The sequence below is a fragment of the Eleutherodactylus coqui genome, chromosome 11 (genome assembly GCF_035609145.1).
Source record: "Eleutherodactylus coqui strain aEleCoq1 chromosome 11, aEleCoq1.hap1, whole genome shotgun sequence".
Taxonomy (NCBI): Eukaryota; Metazoa; Chordata; class Amphibia; order Anura; family Eleutherodactylidae; genus Eleutherodactylus; species Eleutherodactylus coqui.
Genome location: NC_089847.1, coordinates 110,852,557 through 110,870,652, shown reverse-complemented (window position 1 = coordinate 110,870,652; position 18,096 = coordinate 110,852,557). Strand labels below are relative to the sequence as shown.

The 18,096-nt window shown below is 50.3% G+C and overlaps 1 protein-coding gene across 1 annotated transcript in view; it reads right to left on the bottom strand.

Moving 5' to 3' along the window:
- ELP4 (elongator acetyltransferase complex subunit 4) overlaps nucleotides 1-18,096 on the bottom strand; it is a 291,372-nt gene that overhangs the window by 158,025 nt on the left and 115,251 nt on the right. The window contains exon 7 of the mRNA XM_066583239.1: nucleotides 14,057-14,248. Coding sequence (XP_066439336.1) covers nucleotides 14,057-14,248 — 192 coding nt within the window. The remainder of the gene's footprint in view (nucleotides 1-14,056; nucleotides 14,249-18,096) is intronic.

Sequence of the window (18,096 nt, the reverse complement as noted above, 5' to 3'; positions counted from 1 at the left end):
TTTTGTGAAATGGTACTGGTAGTTCCTGCCACTGGCAAACCTTATTTTCAAACATCAAGAGATTCAGATTTTAAAGCAGATTCAGAGCATTTCTGCAGTGGAAAAGATGCAAAAACCACAACAAAGTGCGTTTGTGGATTTCCGTGCGGTTTTTATATTCTCTATGGAGCTCTATGGTGGAGATCCGCGGCACGTCTGCACAGTTTTTGTGCTATGCAGAGACGGATTTATAATTTATAGTGTTTATACATTTTTTGTGTATCCGCAGCCGGAAAAAAATGGCCGCGTGTGAAGGAATTTGGTTACATTTTAATCACTTGCCTTGTGCTGTAAAAGCTGCGGATTTTCCCCAGCGCTTACTGCGTGTGTGAAGGCGGCCGTAGGGGTGGAGGCAGAAGTCATCTGATCAGGGGTCTCCGAATGCTGACATTTCATCTCCATGTGCTTCAATATTCATCAGAAGCAACAAATCTAAAATACTTTATAAGTCCAAGTGCCCAGCAGCATTAATGCACCAGAGCATGCAAGTCCTACTGACCCCACAAAACACCGGACCCCCAGCATGCGGTGTGATGGAACTGGGTAATGCTGCCTCCACATCAGCGCCTGAACCTACGTCCAGAGTTACCAGAAGAAGCAGCGTTGCATGGTAGAATGCTGGGCAGCTGAGCGGAAACCGAACAGACCCCTTTATGGTCAACTAGGTGATATACTGGTGCGTTTTGTATATATACACACACACTAGGTGATATACCCTGCGATGCACGGCGAGTTATAACTAGCAGTCCTGGAATATACAAAGTGGCCACAACGATGAGCCGAGCCCCACAATGTTATGAAGGCTGTTTTAAAGAAAATCTGTGCTGCCCAAAGCAACCAATCACAGCGCAGCTTTCATTTTACCTCAGCAGTATAAGAAATGAAAGCGGAGCTGTGATTGGTTGCTATTGGCAACAAAAATTACCGGGGAAGCCGGTAAGTTTTTGATTTTTAATTCCGTCGGTATTCGACGCCGGGTGCTGAAGAACGCTCGTGCAAAATATCACTCAAATCGGACCAGAAGGCCTCATGTCCACGAGCAGATTGGATTAAGCATGTGGGAGCCCGCAGTGGAATCTGACCCTGCCCGTGGCAGAGGACACTGCAGGATTTATACTTACTCATCCGGGTCCCCTGTGGGTCTTCTATGTGCGGATGCGTGCAGAAGCACCGCCCGGCCTGCCGCCATACGTGCGCAGTGTTGTTTTTTTCTACGAAACTCCTGCTTTCCTGCGGAATCCGCAATTCAATTTGCGGACGGGCCGCGGATCAGTCACCTTTCATTGGCTTCAATGGAAGCCGTCCGTGTGGGATCCGCAGCAAAATGTATCACGCTGCGATTTGTATTCTGGACAAAAAGGCCCGCAAATCAAATCCGCACGTTTTATTTCACTTACGGACGCCCATGCTTCCCTATGGACGGCTTGATTTGCGCGGGTGACCTGTGCGGATTCCTCAAATTAGATCCGCCCGTGGACATTGGGCCAAACTGTGGTTTTGTGAACGACACAAACAGATCTTGCGTTTTATACATAAGATGGGTTCCGTTTGGCGCCAGACTCGTTCGGCCAAGGGATTCCCGCTTTCCTTCTTCCTGAACGGAGCAGAAAACCGCACCCCCAGATGTGGAAGCGGTCTAACACTCACCGCTGTCCAGTCTCTTATATTGGCCGTGCGCTAAAACGGCGTTGGCCATAATTTACAGGTCATTATTACATCCTGAACCCGTAGGTCTGAAAGAATTCCATCACTGCACTAATAAGCCGAACGTACAGACGTCTCTCCGACTATATTCCATATACGCTACTGTATATACTTCTCCGAGCCCCCACAGAGGACACGCTCACGTATATACACAGCGTGCATGTTGCTAGCAGCTGTGTGCGCCCGCACCGTACATCCAGCAGCCCCATCCTGAAAGTAGGTTGTCTAAGCCCTCAGGCGAAAAGAGAGACGAGCAAGATGTGCAAAGCCACATGATGGCGGCCCCCTCCAGCAACCAAGGGGTTAAACCGCAGTGAGCATCTGCTGCTATTCCAACATGAAGGTCTGCGGAGCCTGTCCTCCCATCTCCCCCAATTATCTATTAACATCCCGGGCAGCAGACATGCTCTCAGGAAGCAGAGCGAGCGCACGGCGGGGCTCAGGGAGCGCGCTAATGCAGGCTCCACACGGCCCCGCGCCGCTCTGTAATGGCATCTCACGAACCAGCGCTGCGCCTACCAAGGTGCTTAAAATTTAACCGCTGACTTTCGCTTAGTGTAGAAATACACTCTCCATTAGAGGAGTGAGGGAGCGACAACGACCCCGACTCAGTCCAAAATACTACACCGACTCAGTCCAAAATACTACACCGAAAGACAAGGGACAAGAAATGATCAATTGTGAGGTAAAAAAAGTGTAGAAAAGCGCCCGACTTCATCTTATACATAAAACGCAAAATCTGTAGTTTGTGTCGTACACTAATCCACAATTCTGGGCCAATTTCAGTGTAACTTAGCACAAGCGTCCTTCAGCATCGACGGTGAATACTGGAGTAATTAAAAATCGAAAACTCAACGACTCCCCCTGTAATTTTTTGTTGCTAATAGCAACCAATCACACCTCAGCTTTCACTTCTTATGCTGCTGAGGTAAAATGAAAGCTGCGATATGATTGGTTGCTATGGGCAACACAGATTTTCTTTTGGAGAGCTTTCATAACAGTGTGGTGCTCGGCTCATTTTTGTGGCCCGCTGTGTATATTCCAGGACTGCTAGTCATAAAGTCGCCGTGCAGCGCGCCGGTGTACATCACCTAATATATACACACACACAATGCAGGGTATATCTCCTAGTAACTTTATGTTCTGGCCATGCAAGTCATCAGTAGGACCCCAAAGTAAAACGCAATCTAAAACGTATAATAAATAAGGTTACATACATAAATAAAAAATGCCCTAGAAAGAGTCCAATGAATTGGGCCGGTTTCACATTGGCGTTACGGCTTTTGGTCGGAGGTTTTGTCAGAGTTCTAGCTCAAAATATCGGAAGAAAAAGTGCTGCGCGCAACGCTTTTTCTTCCACCCCCAAACCGGGCAGCTGGGCAGAAAGCGGATGAACCCTATTACAGTCAATGGGGTCCGGCGCTGTTCGGTTCTCTGCGTTCAGCTGCAGGATTCCCCTTTCTTGCTCCCACGAACAGAGCAGGAAAGGTGAACCCTTGGCGCAGATGTGAAACCACCCCTTAGGCCGCCTACAGACGGGCGTAAATTCCCGCGGAATTTCCGCCCTTGGAAGCTGCCATAGGTTTGCGTTAGCAAACGCAATCCTAGGCAGACGGCTACGGTTTGCCCGCGCAAAATCTCGCGCAGCAAACATACCGCAGCATGTTCTATTGCAAGCCCTGCACAGAAACGTCACTCACCGTCCGCCGGCTCCGGTCTGCGCCCGGCAGCCAGCACATGAAAGATCCGGAGCTGTGGGGCGCGGGTGAGTATGCGCTGCTCTCTGCAGGCGCTCGGGTCGGGTCTCGCGGTGAGAATTCTCGCTGCCGGATCCGACCCGGCCGTCTGCAGGCGGCCTTATGTAGTGCTTGGCTATTGACTATAACAATGTATGATTGTAGAACGCTATTGTTAATCTGAATTCTAAACCTAAAGCAACAGTGCAAAAGCATCATACATTTACAATGAGTAAGGGAAACGTCACCTGTTAATTATTTAAAGAGGACCTGTCACATCCAGTGATCAGCGGAGCTGACTACATACATTTGCAGTCGTGTCCCTGCTGACTCTACCACAGCACTAGTAATCAGTCAATTGGGCAGTCTCCACCGCTCAGTATGAATCGATGACATCAGGGTTAAAGGGGTATTCTGGGACTTTAACTACTTATGGCCTATACTCCGGATAGGTCATCAGTAGTTGATGGACTGGGGTCTGCTGCTTGGGATTCCCGTCGATCAGGTGATCATTCGATCAGTGCAGTGGGCCCTACGTTGTAATCGGTGGTCAGGGCAGGAAGTGTAATAGCCGGCTTCGCTCTCGTCGAAATCAATGGCAGCCCTGCTTCATGTTACACTTCTGGCACCTCACTGAGGTCAGGGTCGGAGGTCTGCTCCGGACTGCAATGATGAGCTAGAAGTGTAATAATAGGTGGCAGTACTCCTATTGATATCAACGGGAGTGAAGCCGGCTATTACACTTCCAGTGCTGACTAGCGATTAGAATCTCTGACCCACTGCACTGACAGCAGACCAAACGATCAACTGATCGACGGGGATCCCGAGCAATAGACCTCAGTTTGATCAACTACTGATGACCTATCCAAAGTACAGGTCATCGGGAGTTAAAGTCCCAGAATACCCCTTCAGCCCTGATGCCATCCATTTACACTGAGCGGTCAAAACGGCTCAATTGACTGAATACTAGTGCCACAACAGGTCAGGATAGCTCTTCAGTAAGTCCGGGAATACCAATTTAACTGATGTGGAGAGGAGGAGTCTGCCCAACTGACTGAATACTATTGCTGGACTCCGATTTAATGGGGAATGGGGTGGTGAGGTGTGACAACAAAAGAAAAAGCATGGTAGAGTAAGTGGAGACATGGATGAAAAGCTATGCAGCCGGCAAGGCTGATCACGTGGACAACTGGTGCTCTTTAAGGTGATTTTGAAAGGGCAGAGATACGAGCTCCTCAGTAAGAATAGCCATGTGCGAAGGGTTAGAGAAGTTGATTCTTTTTAAAGAAGGATCTATTTGCTCTGTACAATTCTTTTTTGTTATTCTTTTTCTTGCTCTTAGACAAAAAGCTGATCACAATTAGAGAAGGCAGATAAGTCCCCCCCCCCCATTTACTTATGGTACTGTTCCCCCCTCTCCTCGCTTCCCTTCTTCCCCTCTCCTCTCTACGCTTCTCCCCCTCTCCTCTCTTCCCTTCTTCCCCTCTCCTCTCTTCCCTTCTTCCCCTCTCCTCTCTTCCTTTTCCCCTCTCCTCTCTTCCCTTTTTCCCCTCTCCTCTCTTCCCTTTTTCCCCTCTCCTCTCTTCCCCTTTCCCCCTCTCCTCTCTTCCCCTTTCCCCCCCTCTACTCTCTTCCCCTTTCCCCCCTCTCCTCTCTTCCCCTTTCCCCCCTCTCCTCTCTTCCCCTTTCCCCCTCTCCTCTCTTCCCCTTTCCCCCTCTCCTCTCTTCCCCTTTCCCCCTCTCCTCTCTTCCCCTTTCCCCTCTCCTCTCTTCCCCTTTCCCCTCTCCTCTGTTCCCCTTTCCCCCTCTCCCCTCTTCCCCTTTCCCCCTCTCCCCTCTTCCCCTTTCCCCCTCTCCCCTCTTCCCCTTTCCCCCTCTCCCCTTTCCCCCTCTCCCCTTTCCCCCTCTCCCCTCCTCCCCTTTCCCCCTCTCCCCTCTTCCCCTTTCCCCCTCTCCTCTCTTCCCCTTTCCCCCTCTCCTCTCTTCCCCTTTCCCCCTCTCCTCTCTTCCCCTTTCCCCCTCTCCTCTCTTCCCCTTCCCCCTCTCCTCTCTTCCCCTTTCCCCCTCTCCTCTCTTCCCCTTTCCCCCTCTCCTCTCTTCCCCTTTCCCCCTCTCCTCTCTTCCCCTTTCCCCCTCTCCTCTCTTCCCCTTTCCCCCTCTCCTCTCTTCCCCTTTCCCCCTCTCCTCTCTTCCCCTTTCCCCCTCTCCTCTCTTCCCCTTTCCCCCTCTCCTCTCTTCCCCTTTCCCCCTCTCCTCTCTTCCCCTTTCCCCCTCTCCTCTCTTCCCCTTTCCCTCTCTCCTCTCTTCCCCTTTCCCCCTCTCCTCTCTTCCCCTTTCCCCCTCTCCTCTCTTCCCCTTTCCCTCTCTCCTCTCTTCCCCTTTCCCCTCTCCTCTCTTGCCTTCTCCCCCTCTCCTCTCTTGCCTTCTCCCCCTCTCCTCTCTTGCCTTCTCCCCCTCTCCTCTCTTGCCTTCTCCCCCTCTCCTCTCTTCCCTTCTCCCCCTCTCCTCTCTTCCCTTCCCCCCCTCTCCTCTCTTCCCTTCCCCCTTCTCCTCTCTTCCCTTCTCCCCCTCTCCTCTCTTCCCTCCCCCCTCTCCTCTCTTCCCTCCCCCCTCTCCTCTCTTCCCTTCCCCCCCTCCCCTCTCTTCCCTTCCCCCCCTCCCCTCTCTTCCCTTCCCCCCCCTCTCCTCTCTTCCCTTCCCCCCCTCTCCTCTCTTCCCATCCCCCCTCTCCTCTCTTCCCATCCCCCCCTCTCCTCTCTTCCCATCCCCCCCTCTCCTCTCTTCCCATCTCCCCCTCTCCTCTCTTCCCATCTCCCCCTCTCCTCTCTTCCCATCTCCCCCTCTCCTCTCTTCCCATCTCCCCCTCTCCTCTCTTCCCATCTCCCCCTCTCCTCTCTTCCCATCTCCCCCTCTCCTCTCTTCCCATCTCCCCCTCTCCTCTCTTTCCATCTCCCCCTCTCCTCTCTTCCTTCCTTTTTCTCCTTTTCCTTTTACTGTTCCCCCTCTCCTCGCTTCCCTTCTCCCCCTCTCCTCTCTTCCCATCTCCCCCTCTCCTCTCTTCCCATCTCCCCCTCTCCTCTCTTCCCATCTCCCCCTCTCCTCTCTTCCCATCTCCCCCCCCTCCTCTCTTCCCATCTCCCCCCCCCTCCTCTCTTCCCATCTCCCCCCCTCCTCTCTTCCCATCTCCCCCCCTCCTCTCTTCCCATCGCCCCCTCTCCTCTCTTCCCATCTCCCCCTCTCCTCTCTTCCCATCTCCCCCTCTCCTCTCTTCCCATCTCCCCCTCTCCTCTCTTCCCATCTCCCCCTCTCCTCTCTTCCCATCTCCCCCTCTCCTCTCTTCCCATCTCCCCCTCTCCTCTCTTCCCATCTCCCCCTCTCCTCTCTTCCCATCTCCCCCTCTCCTCTCTTCCCATCTCCCCCTCTCCTCTCTTCCTTCCTTTTTCTCCTTTTCCTTTTACTGTTCCCCCTCTCCTCGCTTCCCTTCTCCCCCTCTCCCCTCTTCCCCTTCCCCCCTCTCCCCTTTCCCCCCCTCTACTCTCTTCCCCTTTCCCCCCTCTCCTCTCTTCCCCTTTCCCCCCTCTCCTCTCTTCCCCTTTCCCCCTCTCCTCTCTTCCCCTTTCCCCCTCTCCTCTCTTCCCCTTTCCCCCTCTCCTCTCTTCCCCTTTCCCCTCTCCTCTCTTCCCCTTTCCCCTCTCCTCTCTTCCCCTTTCCCCCTCTCCCCTCTTCCCCTTTCCCCCTCTCCCCTCTTCCCCTTTCCCCCTCTCCCCTTTCCCCCTCTCCCCTTTCCCCCTCTCCCCTTTCCCCCTCTCCCTCCTCCCCTTTCCCCCTCTCCCCTCTTCCCCTTTCCCCCTCTCCTCTCTTCCCCTTTCCCCCTCTCCTCTCTTCCCCTTTCCCCCTCTCCTCTCTTCCCCTTTCCCCCTCTCCTCTCTTCCCCTTCCCCCTCTCCTCTCTTCCCCTTTCCCCCTCTCCTCTCTTCCCCTTTCCCCCTCTCCTCTCTTCCCCTTTCCCCCTCTCCTCTCTTCCCCTTTCCCCCTCTCCTCTCTTCCCCTTTCCCCCTCTCCTCTCTTCCCCTTTCCCCCTCTCCTCTCTTCCCCTTTCCCCCTCTCCTCTCTTCCCCTTTCCCTCTCTCCTCTCTTCCCCTTTCCCCCTCTCCTCTCTTGCCTTCTCCCCCTCTCCTCTCTTGCCTTCTCCCCCTCTCCTCTCTTGCCTTCTCCCCCTCTCCTCTCTTGCCTTCTCCCCCTCTCCTCTCTTCCCTTCTCCCCCTCTCCTCTCTTCCCTTCCCCCCCTCTCCTCTCTTCCCTTCCCCCTTCTCCTCTCTTCCCTTCTCCCCCTCTCCTCTCTTCCCTCCCCCCTCTCCTCTCTTCCCTCCCCCCTCTCCTCTCTTCCCTTCCCCCCCTCCCCTCTCTTCCCTTCCCCCCCTCCCCTCTCTTCCCTTCCCCCCACTCTCCTCTCTTCCCTTCCCCCCCTCTCCTCTCTTCCCATCCCCCCTCTCCTCTCTTCCCATCCCCCCCTCTCCTCTCTTCCCATCCCCCCCTCTCCTCTCTTCCCATCTCCCCCTCTCCTCTCTTCCCATCTCCCCCTCTCCTCTCTTCCCATCTCCCCCTCTCCTCTCTTCCCATCTCCCCCTCTCCTCTCTTCCCATCTCCCCCTCTCCTCTCTTCCCATCTCCCCCTCTCCTCTCTTCCCATCTCCCCCTCTCCTCTCTTCCCATCTCCCCCTCTCCTCTCTTCCTTCCTTTTTCTCCTTTTCCTTTTACTGTTCCCCCTCTCCTCGCTTCCCTTCTCCCCCTCTCCTCTCTTCCCATCTCCCCCTCTCCTCTCTTCCCATCTCCCCCTCTCCTCTCTTCCCATCTCCCCCTCTCCTCTCTTCCCATCTCCCCCTCTCCTCTCTTCCCATCTCCCCCTCTCCTCTCTTCCCATCTCCCCCCCCTCCTCTCTTCCCATCTCCCCCCCCTCCTCTCTTCCCATCTCCCCCCCTCCTCTCTTCCCATCTCCCCCCCTCCTCTCTTCCCATCGCCCCCTCTCCTCTCTTCCCATCTCCCCCTCTCCTCTCTTCCCATCTCCCCCTCTCCTCTCTTCCCATCTCCCCCTCTCCTCTCTTCCCATCTCCCCCTCTCCTCTCTTCCCATCTCCCCCTCTCCTCTCTTCCCATCTCCCCCTCTCCTCTCTTCCCATCTCCCCCTCTCCTCTCTTCCCATCTCCCCCTCTCCTCTCTTCCCATCTCCCCCTCTCCTCTCTTCCTTCCTTTTTCTCCTTTTCCTTTTACTGTTCCCCCTCTCCTCGCTTCCCTTCTCCCCCTCTCCCCCTCCCCTTCCCCTTCCCCCTCTCCCCTTTCCCCCTCTCCCCTTTCCCCCTCTCCCCTCCTCTCCCCTCTTCCCCTTTCCCCCTCTCCCCTCTTCCCCTTTCCCCCTCTCCTCTCTTCCCCTTTCCCCCTCTCCTCTCTTCCCCTTTCCCCCTCTCCTCTCTTCCCCTTTCCCCCTCTCCTCTCTTCCCCTTTCCCCCTCTCCTCTCTTCCCCTTCCCCCTCTCCTCTCTTCCCCTTTCCCCCTCTCCTCTCTTCCCCTTTCCCCCTCTCCTCTCTTCCCCTTTCCCCCTCTCCTCTCTTCCCCTTTCCCCCTCTCCTCTCTTCCCCTTTCCCCCTCTCCTCTCTTCCCCTTTCCCCCTCTCCTCTCTTCCCCTTTCCCCCTCTCCTCTCTTCCCCTTTCCCTCTCTCCTCTCTTCCCCTTTCCCCCTCTCCTCTCTTGCCTTCTCCCCCTCTCCTCTCTTGCCTTCTCCCCCTCTCCTCTCTTGCCTTCTCCCCCTCTCCTCTCTTGCCTTCTCCCCCTCTCCTCTCTTGCCTTCTCCCCCTCTCCTCTCTTCCCTTCTCCCCCTCTCCTCTCTTCCCTTCTCCCCCTCTCCTCTCTTCCCTTCCCCCCCTTTCCTCTCTTCCCTTCCCCCTTCTCCTCTCTTCCCTTCTCCCCCTCTCCTCTCTTCCCTCCCCCCTCTCCTCTTCTCCCTCCCCCCTCTCCTCTCTTCCCTTCCCCCCCTCCCCTCTCTTCCCTTCCCCCCCTCCCCTCTCTTCCCTCCCCCCCCCTCTCCTCTCTTCCCTTCCCCCCCTCTCCTCTCTTCCCATCCCCCCTCTCCTCTCTTCCCATCCCCCCCTCTCCTCTCTTCCCATCCCCCCCTCTCCTCTCTTCCCATCTCCCCCTCTCCTCTCTTCCCATCTCCCCCTCTCCTCTCTTCCCATCTCCCCCTCTCCTCTCTTCCCATCTCCCCCTCTCCTCTCTTCCCATCTCCCCCTCTCCTCTCTTCCCATCTCCCCCTCTCCTCTCTTCCCATCTCCCCCTCTCCTCTCTTCCTTCCTTTTTCTCCTTTTCCTTTTACTGTTCCCCCTCTCCTCGCTTCCCTTCTCCCCCTCTCCTCTCTTCCCATCTCCCCCTCTCCTCTCTTCCCATCTCCCCCTCTCCTCTCTTCCCATCTCCCCCCCTCCTCTCTTCCCATCTCCCCCCCCCCTCCTCTCTTCCCATCTCCCCCCCTCCTCTCTTCCCATCGCCCCCTCTCCTCTCTTCCCATCTCCCCCTCTCCTCTCTTCCCATCTCCCCCTCTCCTCTCTTCCCATCTCCCCCTCTCCTCTCTTCCCATCTCCCCCTCTCCTCTCTTCCCATCTCCCCCTCTCCTCTCTTCCCATCTCCCCCTCTCCTCTCTTCCCATCTCCCCCTCTCCTCTCTTCCCATCTCCCCCTCTCCTCTCTTCCTTCCTTTTTCTCCTTTTCCTTTTACTGTTCCCCCCTCTCCTCTCTTCCCTTCTCCCCCTCTCCTCTCTTCCCTTCTCCCCCTCTCCTCTCTTCCCTTCTCCCCCTCTCCTCTCTTCCCTTCTCCCCCTCTCCTCTCTTCCCTTCCCCCCTCTCCTCTTCTCCCTTCCCCCCTCTCCTCTCTTCCCTTCCCCCCTCTCCTCTCTTCCCTTCCCCCCTCTCCTCTCTTCCCTTCCCTTCCCCCCCTCTCCTCTCTTCCCTTCCCCCCCTCTCCTCTCTTCCCTTCCCCCCCTCTCCTCTCTTCCCTTCCCCCCCTCTCCTCTCTTCCCTTCCCCCCTCTCCTCTCTTCCCTTCCCCCCCTCTCCTCTCTTCCCTTCCCCCCCTCTCCTCTCTTCCCCCCCTCTCCTCTCTTCCCTTCCCCCCTCTCCTCTCTTCCCTTCCCCCCCTCTCCTCTCTTCCCTTCCCCCCCTCTCCTCTCTTCCCTTCCCCCCCCTCTCCTCTCTTCCCATCTCCCCCTCTCCTCTCTTCCCATCTCCCCCTCTCCTCTCTTTCCATCTCCCCCTCTCCTCTCTTCCTTCATTTTTCTCCTTTTCCTTTTACTGTTCCCCCCTCTCCTCTCTTCCCTTTTCCCCCTCTCCTCTCTTCCCTTTTCCCCTCTCCTCTCTTGCCTTTTCCCCTCTCCTCTCTTCCTTCCTTTTTCTACTTTTCCATTAGTTTGCCTTTCCTTCTTTTCCTCATTGGTTTCCCTTTTTTCTTTGCATATTCTACCTTTTTCTTAGTTGTTGGTTTGATAGTGACATAAGATATTAATAAGAAGCATCCTAGTAATGGAAAGCCGTGTCTTGGAAAACGCATTTCATATAAAGTTTTTTCCTTCCGCGCTCTATTGTTAAGCAAAAGTTCCGGATGCTCTTTCAACTCCGACTTGAACTTTATATGCACCCTTTCCTTTCTTATAGAGATTCTGTTGGACTATGTAGACTTTTCACAACTGGCTCGCAAGTCCTATCATGAGTATGCCCCGATGTACCCCTTATGACACTGCTTTCGTTAACTAGAATCGCTACTCTTGATTTCTGTATTTGTTTCTATGTTACAACTTCAAATTGAATGAACATAAAATGGCACCATTGAAAAATACAAAACTCACCCCCCAAAATACAAGGGGAGAAGAAAATAAAAAAATTTAAAAAATCGGTTTCCATTATGTAGTAATACGAAGAATAGGACTTATATTTGTAATAAATACTTTAGGTCTTGTAGAATAAGAAGGGAAGAAAGCAGAGAGAAGACAGTGATTGGTGTATTGCTGTGCGGAAACAGATCTAAATGTTAGCACACACTCCAGCGTAATTGACAGCCTTGGCTAAGAAAAGCACTCTCCGACAGAAGGGTTATCTAGGTCAGGGCTAAAACGCTCGGGTTGTACAGGATAGGATGTAAAGAAAAGCACTTTCAGCCTTTCTCACAATAATATACATCTCAAATTCCAGACAAATAAACCAGGTTTTCATTCCATCAAACACAATACAACATCTTAGTATGTCAAACACATGATGGTGCATGCAGACGTAGCGAGCCGACATGCACATAGACATTGTTTAGATAGATAGCTCTAAAACAAGAAGGGACAATAGTCAACACAAAAACCTTGATGTGAACATTAAATGCATGCCTCAAATGGAAACTCTTCAGGCAAGAAACAGGTTTCCTTGAAAGAACACTAAACCTAAAACACTTAACAGTAGATGGAAACCTTAGAACAAGAGCCGCTACGGTCATTCATACGTATGTTGGTAGGTTCTTACCAAGGGAGACACTTCTGATACCCTGAATGACCACCTAATTAGACACCCACCTAGTAGTAGGATGGAGCTCGTTGGGTTTTCAGAACTGTAGCAATTTGTCGTGCTGTAGATTTCACTAGGCGTTGAAGTCATTCTTCGTAAATATTGGCCCATGCGGTCAGGAAGCTTCTTGTAGCTGCCGCAAATTATATGTGTGTATCGACATGTTCTGAAGATCTGAGAGGAAGGGTTCGTCGCTTCATGCTGCTTGCATCAAATTCTACCCATCACAACAGCTTGGAGGAACAGAAATCCAAAATTATCTGACCAGGTGAGGTTTTTCCACTTCTCGGTGATCCAATTTTTGCACTCTTTTGCCCACTGGAGTCTCGCCTTTCTGTATCTCTTCGCAATGGCATTCGAACTGGTCGTCTACAGTTGTAGCCTATCCGTGCTAAGGAATGTCGAGTTTTGTGTTTGGACACGTTAGTTGTAACACAAGTGTTGTATTCAGAAGCAATATGATTGACTGTTCACTGCCTGTTCATATAAATGACTCTTGAAATCCTTCTTTGACCTCTTTCATCGACGAGCCGTTGACATCCCCAGGATTCCCTTTTGCCAGATGTTTTTACTCCATCACACCATTCTCTGTATACTTTCCACACCTCTGTACGAGACGAGCCCACAAGGTTGGTCATTTTTTAAAATATTGGACCCAGCTGGTTTAGGCGCTGTTCAAACCTGCTCAAATTGCTTGGCTTTCTCATTCTAATGTCGATTCACGCAGAAGCTGATAGTTTGCCTTTTTGGAGTAGCATATCTATGCATTTCAATGGGCCTTGTGAAATGCTACCCTTCCCGCTATGGTAGTGTTGCAGAAAACCAGAACACTCTTAGCCAGTTTCTTCCAGAGATTACAGTTGATAGTTGGGAGGATCAACTACTTCCAGAGCAGAGTTCTAACCAAAATAAATTTTTCCAAACTCCTTTAAATGTGTCAAAGGATGAGGTCTAAGAAATCTATGTATGCCGAGCTCGTCCTGCACGCACAGCAAATATACAGCATAGTCCAAAAAGTTGAAGGCCTTTAAGATCCATTGGCCCTGATGTCAACTCATCAAGTTCTGCTCTGCACAACTGATCAGCACTACCATAAAGGATAGTGGGTCATATTTATTAAATGTCTTAAGAATGACACTTCTAAGGAAAATCAAAAATTTATAATTTGGTGCAAATTGCAATAAACTAATGAAAATGATGCTTGCTAGATAATAGCAAGAGATGCCAAAAAAGCTCAAAACTGGTGACTCGGTGCAGCGCTCCAAGAGCAATCAAATTTTTAGACCAATTAGGTTCAAATTATTCTTTAAATGGTAATACAAGCAACTACCATTGGAAAACGCATTTCGGGGCAAAACCCCCTTCATCACTATAAAACTGATCCGATTAAAATAAGTGCACATCAGTGGAAGGCATATATGAAGGCATCTAGCATGTCACATAGTCCAATTTTGTGACCAATGTTTGGAAGGAAATCCCCAATAAGTCGGAGACCTGAAGAACATGAGGCCCTTAATGCCAGGAACTTATGGAGTTTTGCCCTGAAACGCGTATTCCAATGCTGGTTGCTTATATAACCAAACAAAGGAGAAGTTCAACCTAATCGTTCTAAGAATTTGATTGCTCCTGGAGTGTTGCACCGAACCAGCATTTTTTTTTTGTGGCTGTATCTCTCGGTTCACCCACTCTCACTTAGTTGAAGCAGCATCTGGTCGGCAGCAACTCCGTAATATCTTGTACACTTCAAACCCACATGGCCCTGGCCTTTTCTTTGGCCCTTCTTACCATATGGGTTTTGCTCCAGCCCTTTTTTCTATCCTGCTATATAATACATATACTACAACTCATAACATATTGGCACAACCTCATGGCTGTCACATATGTAATACACGTAGGTGTCATTTCGGTTTTCCAGTAATCTGCGTCCTATTTTTGTGGCGCACATCACAACATGTAAAAACTATGGCTGTATTTTCAGTAACATTACTCATGGTCTCACCTGGATAAGATGTGTAGGCATTGTGATGACACACACTGACAGCGAAGACCGTAAGAGACCTCGGAGGGCATACAAAAACCGGGTCAAGCTGTGGAGATTGTGAGGCCGCTCGCGAGCGCAGATATCGTCACCCCATAGCACTGAAGCCAGAGACTGGATCCCAATTCGCAGGATGTTCTTCTGTCCCTTTTGCTGGTATGGGAAGAAAAGTTTTTATCAGCTACACATCCTTAGTTTTGATAGTTACTAAAATCTACTAAACACAATAAAATGTGCAAAATAACACTTAAAGGGGACAAAACCAGAATTTTTCCATGATACGTTTTCGCTAGAGGGATCTCCAGATAATGTATTAAAAGACGTGGAATCATTTCCGTTCACACGCTAGTTGTTGGGTTGCTTGATCTTCCTAGAATCAAATGTACTTTTCAGGGCCATAAAAGGGGTATTCTGGGAATTTGACTATTCATGACCTATCCTCAGGTTAGGAATAGATTCCCAGCAGCACTGCAACGATCCTCCAATAGAGTCAGGCAATGGAGATGCAGACGCCGGTAAAGGAGCCCAAACCAGACGGGCTCCACAAATGCAGTCCACACAAAAATAGTAGCAACCGGCAGCAAACAGGAATGTTGAAAGATGCAAAAACGTTTATTTACCCCATTACAGCAAAATGTAGCGACGTTTCGGTCAAGTAGACCTTCCTCAAGCTAATACAAATTCATTAAAGTGCACACTATATATAGGCAATGTGAGACAGACAAACCAATAACATCATACATATGGTTGGAGGTATATAATAATAGGACATGATCAGGGGGCATGAGCTTTTTCCATCTCCGCTATGGTAGGGAAGAATTACTGGAGATGTAACCTCTGCTCCGCTGTATTCATACAGCGGGGGTACCATGGTAACCATTGATGCAGAGCTAAACAGTCTATTCTGCTATATGGCGCATGCGCTGGGAGAATACAAAGCTCTTCCGCGTTCCAGCAGGACCGAGCGCTTGTTCGCGCGATGATTGAGATCCCGCACATGCGCAGATGCAGGGACGGCGCGGCACGGCTCGGACACATGCGGTTACACAGACTGAGTCGACCGGGATATGATGTCATCTCCATGCGCCAGACATCAGCCTAGACGTGGGGAACGGGGTAATCAGCGATTTATGAGGTACATCTGTGTATTGCATGATGTTATTGGTTTGTCTGTCTCACATTGCCTATATATAGTGTGCACTTTAATGAATTTGTATTAGCTTGAGGAAGGTCTACTTGACCGAAACGTCGCTACATTTTGCTGTAATGGGGTAAATAAACGTTTTTGCATCTTTCAACATTCCTGTTTGCTGCCGGTTGCTACTATTTTTGTCTCTATCCTCAGGTTAGGTCACCAATACCTGATTTATGGAGGTTCACTGCTCACGATCCCTGCTGATTGTTTATCGCGAAGTAGTCATCGGTGGTCAACGCAGGAAGTGTAATAACTGGCTTCACTTCCACTGAAATCAACTGCAGTAACGCCTCATTACACTTCTATCTCCTCACTATAGTCAGAGCCAAAAGTATAGTAAGAGGCATTATTTCTATTGATTTTAATGGGAATGAAGCTGTCTGTCTGTTACCCTTCTGGCCATGACCACCGTTGGCGATGTCCACCCACTGTACCTACAGCAGGCTGGACAATTTGTTGATTGGCAGCTATCCCAAGGGGCATGCCCCACAATCAACTATTGATGTCCTATTCTGATCAAACGTTCATAAATAGTAAGTCCCAGAATGCCCCTTTAACACTAATAACTTATCCTTAGGAGAGGTCTTCAAGGTTTGATCAGTGAGACTCCACCAATTAGCACAATGAAGGGGCAGCTGCCCTCTTACAAGAATAAGTCAATGTTAAAGTCCTCAAGAACCCCTTTAAATCCAAATGCTGGTGATCAGTATTTCTACAGAGAATATACATGGGGTCTATCAGTCATGTTTCTGAAAGAACCTCAATGTCACTCTATATCTCTAGCTGTTCAGCTTAAGGGGTTGTGCCAAGACAAACAACCCCTCCCTAAATACGGAGCCTGAGGTGAACAGATGATCGTCCAGGGTCCCGCTCTCGACACCCAAACAGATGATTATGCATGGGGGAAAAGCTACCTGTTTCAAAGCCGAACTAGGGATTTGCCTGAGAAAGACGCCAATTCGGCTTTGAAACATGTAGCTTTTCCCCACAATTTAATAAAACTTTCACACTCGCTTGTTGGAGTGGTGGTCCTGTTTCGGCACTAAGTTCTCCCCTTGTCTCTGCATCATGTGATAGCCTTTTGGCACATATGATAATCGATATTTTATGATATTAAATATCCCATATGGACCCAAGTCAACAACCATTTATTGTGACATCAAGGTTATATCAAGGGTACACGATCGTCGTACTCAATCTAACTTCATCTATACTAGGGAAAGGAATGTAAAAGCCGAGCGTCGCCTGAAGATGACCTTATGATTAGAGTAAAAAAAGAGGTGAAAAGTTTGAGCTTATGAAAAAATACAAGTTTTACCTGACAGGTGTGTGACTACCCCGTCTGCTATGTAATACAAAAGGACAGAGGTTGATCTGTATCGCACATTTAACTATAGCTGCTGGTATCACATAGCCAAGAAATGTGTTTTAGGCCCTGCAGTAGTAACAGGGGTGAGGATGCTGCCTCCCAATCACCCAGCGGTGACAATCTCAGCTAATCCATTGCTCCAAGCAAGTAGATATTAAGGTCTTGTGTACAACTTGTATTCACTTCTGCATACTTCTCTGGGTTAAAAGGTTTGTGGAGCAGAGCGTGCAGCAGCCATAATGCTAAGTCACAACTCAAGGCTCCAACTTTCCTTCTAATTAAGCGTGAAAACACTTTACGAGAGGGGATGCGAGGGGTTAAAGGCCTTTACGTGTAGGTGGAAGGATATACACGGGATCATTTTTAATTCGCTCTTTTACTTGAGGGCTCACTCACATTGGCGCATGCAATTTCGGTCCATGAAAAACAGACCGATTTCACTGCGTATGTGCATGTCGCATGCCTTTTTGTTGTGCATGTGCCTTTTTTACGTCTGTACGCCATAATTGGTAAGTCATCAATTTTTCATATGTGCAAAAAAAAAAAAAAATGCAAGAGGGTCCAAATGATGTCACTGTTACTTTTTTTTTCCCCCACTGTCTCCTGGCAACATGCATTAAAAAAAACACAGCGCACATGCATGTAATATCCGTGTTCGCAGTTTTTGGGGTTTCCGCAGACTTTGATGGGCGATTTTGGCCCACGAATATGAACCATAATAGTTGCATTTTTTTACACACATCATTGGTCCACATAAGAACCGCACATCTGAATATATCAATTTACTTTCATGGGTCCGTGTGCTGTCCGTATTCTGTCAATTAAATATACGGACAGGTCACACAGCCAGTGTGAATGGGCCTTCAGGGGAGTGTGACCTATGAATTCATGCGATGTTGAATGTTTGTATCCGTATTAGGAAACAGGACAGGGCTGATAGGCTAACTTCACACAGGCGAGCGCGATATGGGGCCGTAATTCCCGCCCCCATATTACGCTCCCCACCATGTGAGTTCCTCAGGGATGTAAGACTTTTTCATGTCAAAACACTTTGGGGATGAAGGGATCCTCCAATGTGGCTGTCACAGCCGTGGCAGAGGATCGTGGAGTTTCTCCCACTGCTTTCATTGGGGCCAGCACTGTTGACTTGTTAGGTGTTGCAATATATTAGAGAAATGCATGCCAGTTATTGCCCTACTGCATGTCTTTTTCTATCATCAGGCCCCAACAGAGGGATAGAAAATTGGAAATACAAGCAAGATGGACTAACAATGGTTCAATCAACAATTAACGTGTTTACCCTGACTTTCCTCATTAACCTCTTATACGGGTTGTCTGGTTAGAAACTAACTTAATACGTCCAGAGCCAAATTACTTATAACATTCCCCTCTGGAGCCCCGCTGTTCTCCCGAGCTCTGTTGACAACAGAAATCAGG